Here is a 5,306-nt window from a genome sequence, read left to right as displayed (position 1 = left end):
AGAGGGCAACCTTAATGAAAGAATAGGTATCATATACATACTTCAGAACTCTGAAAGAAGTGTAGAAGGAAGTATGACTTGCTACTTTTTCTAACAAAAATGGAAATTTGTAATTTCTGTTAATAAAAAGGCTGCCACCACATGAAAAGATGCTCAACATCACTAATCATTAGAGAAATGCAAATCAAAACTCCAATGAGGTGTCACCTCACACTGGCCAGAATGACCATCATCAAAAACTCTGCAAACAATAAATGCTGGAGGAGGTATGGAGAAAAGGGAACCCTCCTACACTTTTGGTGGGGATGTAAATTGGTAGAACGGTTATGGAGAACAGAATGGAGGTTCCTTAAAAAACTAAAAATAGAATTACCATATGATCCTGCAATCCCACTCCTGGGCATATATCTGGAGAAAACCATAATTTGAAAAGATACATGCACCCCAATGTTCAGTGCAGCACTATTTACAATAGCCAAGACACAGAAGCAACCTAAATGTCCATCAACAGAGGAATGGATAAAGAAGATGTGGTACATATATTCAATGGAATATTACTCAGCCATAAAAATGAATGAAGTAACACCATTTGCAGCGACATGGATGGACCTAGAGATTATCATATTAAGTGAAGTAAGTCAGACAGAGAAAGACAAATATCAATATGATATCACTTATATGTGGAATCTAAACAAATGATACAAATGAACTTATTTACAAAACAGAAACTGACTCATAGATCTCGAAATCAAACTTATGGTTACCAAAGGGGAAACATGGGGGGAAGCAATAAATTAGGGGATTGTGATTAACATATACACACTACTATATATAAAATAGATAACTAATAAGGACCTACTGTATAGCACAGGGAACTCTATTCAATACTCTGTAATGGCCTATATGGGAAAGGAATCAAAAAAGAGTGGATACATGTACATGTATAACTGATTCACTTTGCTGTACAGCTGAAACTAACACAACATTGTAAGTCAACTATACTCCAATAGAAATTAAAAAAAAAAAAAATGCTGCCGCAGTGTTTTCTGTTCAGTGAGGTAGAGACCCCAGAATGGCCTGCCCAGGCTTGTATTACCAGACCCAGTGCTGATAGGCTCTGGGTCAGTGAGCTGGGTCTGGTGGGACCTCAGGAGACTTTCTAGAGCTGGGAAAGACTGTGGTCATCAACAGCCCTTGCAGTGAGCGTGCAGGCTGCCAAGCCCTCACTGGCTACAATGGAGAGTTTCCTCTAGACCCTCCTTGGTTGGGCCTGCGTCCCAGCTCACTTTGCTCTTCATGGTAGAATCTTGGAGGGTACAGTGCTCGTCCCCCCTGCCCTAAAAGGCAGCCCAGAGCATCTGCCTCATGTCCCTGCTGCCTAGTAAAGAAGGCTCCTCAAAGCCAGTTGTGGCAACTGTCCAGCAGCTTCATCACTGCCTCCTAACCTGCTGCCTTCCTGCCCAGGTTTGCTCTCAGCCCCTCATTCTTGATTTTGGCTCTTGCCTATAGCCCTTATCTAGCTGTTTGGACTCGGAGCTCCTGGGTAGGGTAAGAGTCTGAATCTGAGCACTCTCTCCAGACTCTGGATCTTCTGCCCTGGGCGTGCTGAAGAGAAGCCATGCTAGTTTCAGTTCTTGGAATGCAACTCTGTGCTCTGGGTCATGGAAGCATGGCCGGGCTGCCCTAATTACAACTGCAGAGATTTCTTCTTATGCTTCTGTCTATGGAGGAAGAGATGCAGGTACTCCCAGAACAGAGAAAGCTTTCCAAAAACTCTTGTCTGTCTTCTGATAAATTACTAAGTGGTTAGATCTTTCTTGCTAAAGAGAAAACAGCCAAGGGTTTTAATGCCAAGGTTCCACATTTGTGGAGTTGTCTAGGAAGTACTGCTTCTAAGTAAAGCGAAGCTGGATGAATCTTACGAAGTCTAATCAAGTATATTTGATAAAGCCAGGACAGGAATCAGAACTAGTGAGAAAGTGTTAAGAACTAGTTAAGAACTAGTGAGAAAGTGTCTCTGCTGTTCTTCGATGTTTATTCTTTTATGTATCTTTTTAAAACACAGCACTTAGTAACGCTTACATAGCATAGCTGCTTTCCTTAGAGAAAAAAAGGTATTAACTGAAACTTTTACAATTCTGATTTGAATCTCATATATTAAAGTACATCTCTAAGTATTTATTCTAGTGGTTATAACCCTTTATGCATCAGAAATAACTAGGAAGCATATTAAAAATACAGATGTTGAAGCCTCATGCTCATAAATTCTGGACCCAGGCATTTGCTCTGTCAGCATATGTGATGTTTGAGAACCACCAGTGTAGTGCCCTCAAATTTTAAAGTGCATATGAATCATCTGGGACCTTGTTAAAAAATATCGATTCTGACTCAGTCGGTCTGGGGTGTGGTCTGAGATTCAGTGATTCTAACAAGGTCCCAGTCTGAGTCTGATGCTGCTTGGTTCATACATCACATTTTGACTAGAAGGCATGGACCATGGAACCAGGTGCAACCACTCACCTGTTGGCAGCTGGGCCCAAATTGGAGGCTAGGTACCTGAGAGAAAATAATCAGACTCCTCAGGATGGACTCCTGACACTAAGTCGTGGAATGATTAACAATGGACTTTACATACAGCATCTCAGTAAATCTGCACATAAACTACACAAGACCAATATTATTATATAGAGATATCCGGGGGCCTGGGTGTCGGTGCGCATGCGTGAGCTCCAGCTGAGCTAGGCCGGGGCTCCGCGACCCCTGGCGCAAGTGCTGGTGCTTGGGACCCGGGGAGGGCCGTCGCCATGGCAGCGCAGGCCACGCTGTGAGGGGGCCGCCTTCCCGGCTGGTCGCTCCCAAAGCCTCGCTGCCTGCTGGTGGGAACCGTGAGATTCCGCCCCCGACTGGGCGCCTGCCGAGTGCCTCACCAGCCAGACGAGCACCCTGTGAAGACTGCCAGCAATAATGAAGGTGCTTCTGCTGAAAGACCCTAAGGAGGACAGCTGGGGCCAGGACCCCTACATCAGGGAATTAGGATTATATGGACTCGAAGCCACTTTGATCCCTGTTTTATCATTTGAGTTTTTGTCTCTTCCCAGTTTTTTGGAGAAGCTGTCTCACCCTGAAGGTTACGGGGGCCTCATTTTTACCAGCCCCAGAGCAGTGGAGGCAGTGGAGCTGTGTTTGGAGAAAGACAATAGAGCCGCAGTCTGGAGAAAGTCTCTGAAAGAAAAATGGAATGCTAAGTCAGTGTATGTGGTGGGAAATGCTACTGCTTCCCTAGTGAATAAAATTGGCCTGCATACAGAAGGAGAAAACTGTGGAAATGCAGAAAAGCTTGCAGAGTACATTTGTTCTAGGGAGTCGCCAGCACTGCCTCTTCAGTTTCCCTGTGGAACCCTCAAAAGAGAAATCCTGCCGAAAATGCTCAAGGACAAAGGGATTCCCATGGAGAGCTTAACCGTCTACCAGACGATCCCACACCCAGGAATCCAGGGGAACCTCAACAGCTACTATTCCCAGCAGGGCATTCCAGCCAGCATCACGTTTCTCAGTCCCTCTGGCCTGACACACAGTCTCAAGCATATTCAAGAGTTATCTGGTGACAACATTGACCAGATTAAGTTCGTGGCCATTGGGCCCACCACAGCCCACGCCCTGGCCGAGCAGGGCCTGCCCGTGAGCTGCACCGCAGAGAGCCCCACACCGCAAGCCCTGGCCGCGGGCATCAGGACGGCGCTCCAGCCCCACGGATGCTGAGTCAGAGGCCCCGGCGCCCTCCCTGGGCGGAGCCGCCCCTGTGGGCCCAGGGTCAGGTGCTACCGCGTCCCGGTGGAGCCGGGCATCGGGCAGGGGCTCCCGGGAAACCGCCCCCTCACGCTCCTGCCTCGTGCCCGGGGGAACCCCCGCCAACACCGAGGCTGGGCCGGGACCCGGGGCCGCGTCAGGCCCACGTGCGCCTGACGTCCCTTCGTGGAGTCCAACTCGGACCCCCGCCCGGCGCACGCGGCTCCTTTGGCAGCAGAAGGAAATCAAATAAAGTGCACTGGCCACTCAAAAAAAAAAAATTATTATATATATATATATTTTGGATGAGAAACCCAAGACTCAAAGTCATACAGCTAGTAAGTGCATATATTGGTTCTCTATTGCTATTTTACAAATTACCACAAACTTAGTGGCTTACAAACACAACTTTATTACCTTTTGGTTCTAGAGTTCAGAAGCCCCAAAATCAAGGCATTGGCAGGGCTATATTCCTTCTGGGGGCTCAAGGACAGAATCTATTTTCTTTCCTTTGCAGCTTCCGGAGGCCACCTGCATTCCTTGGCTCATGGTCCCTTCCTCCATCTTCAAAGTCAACAACATCTCTGACCCTTTTTCCTTCATTTCCAAGCACTGCTGGGAAAGCATCTCTGCTTTTAAGGACTCAGGTAGTTAGACTGAGCCACTCTGAATGATACGGGACACTCTCCCACCTCAAGGTCTGTAGCTTAATCAAACGTGTAGAGTCCCTTTTGCCATCCCAGTTTCCAGGGATTAGGGTACAGACATCTTTGGGGCCCATTATTCTGCCTACCATGGGGGGTAAAGCAAGATTTGGAGCCTGGAATCAAACTCAGATCTGATTCCAAAGTCCATGCTTCTTCCAGTACACAACTCAAAACAGCAGCTAAATTGAATGTCGTTGTTGTTGTGTTTTCTGGAGGCCAAATGGAGACTGGAGCTTAAGTTTAGTGCAGCTGCAGGCAGCCTGAATTCTATTATCATTTTTAATTGAACTCAATGGTGCCAAAGTAGATTTTATTTGTTGCAATTCATTTTGCATTCTCCTTAGACTCATCGAAACAGGCCTGCTGTGCAAGTGCAGATTTGCACAAACATCTAAGTGTAGTTCCTGGTTGTTATTTAACCTAACTAAAACATTAAGATGGAAACCAAGGAACATCTTTCAGATTTGGCAACGAATTATTTATACTTTCAAGCAACAATGTGGAAGCAAGATTAGTAAATGAACCTTGAGTATTCGACTGCCTTGCAGGGAGCTTGTGACTACTGACGGGCTATGTTCACCATATCAAACTCCCCGCCACCATAGCAGCAAGGTGCTCCTGTCTGCAGAGGTTCAGCCCTTAAACCGAGGCAAAACTCCTCCCACTCTTCATGCGCACATTCAGAACTAGGTTTTTTTTTTTAAGAGCAGCAAGTTCATCCACAGAACTGGGGCTTCTAGTTATCAGAAACATTATCATCAGGACAATGTGAACAGAGAAATATTTAGTATGGGTTCTTTTAAATCCATCTAT

The 5,306-nt window shown here is 46.1% G+C and overlaps 1 protein-coding gene across 1 annotated transcript; it reads left to right on the top strand.

Moving 5' to 3' along the window:
- Window positions 1-2,823: 2,823 nt before the first annotated feature.
- LOC102976236 (uroporphyrinogen-III synthase-like) lies at window positions 2,824-4,046 on the top strand. The gene has a single exon (XM_024123109.3). It carries the CDS (start codon window positions 2,965-2,967, stop codon window positions 3,757-3,759), a length of 795 nt encoding a protein of 264 aa, XP_023978877.1. The 5' UTR covers window positions 2,824-2,964; the 3' UTR covers window positions 3,760-4,046.
- Window positions 4,047-5,306: the final 1,260 nt, after the last annotated feature.

This window comes from Physeter macrocephalus, chromosome 8 (genome assembly GCF_002837175.3).
Source record: "Physeter macrocephalus isolate SW-GA chromosome 8, ASM283717v5, whole genome shotgun sequence".
Lineage (NCBI taxonomy): Eukaryota > Metazoa > Chordata > Mammalia > Artiodactyla > Physeteridae > Physeter > Physeter macrocephalus.
The sequence above is the reverse complement of the archived record's forward strand: the minus strand, read 5'-3'. Positions and strand labels throughout refer to the sequence as shown.

Bases quoted from the DNA above. Each gene is read 5' to 3' on its own strand.
- LOC102976236 (XM_024123109.3), top strand. From the start codon at position 2,965: ATGAAGGTGCTTCTGCTGAAAGACCCTAAGGAGGACAGCTGGGGCCAG.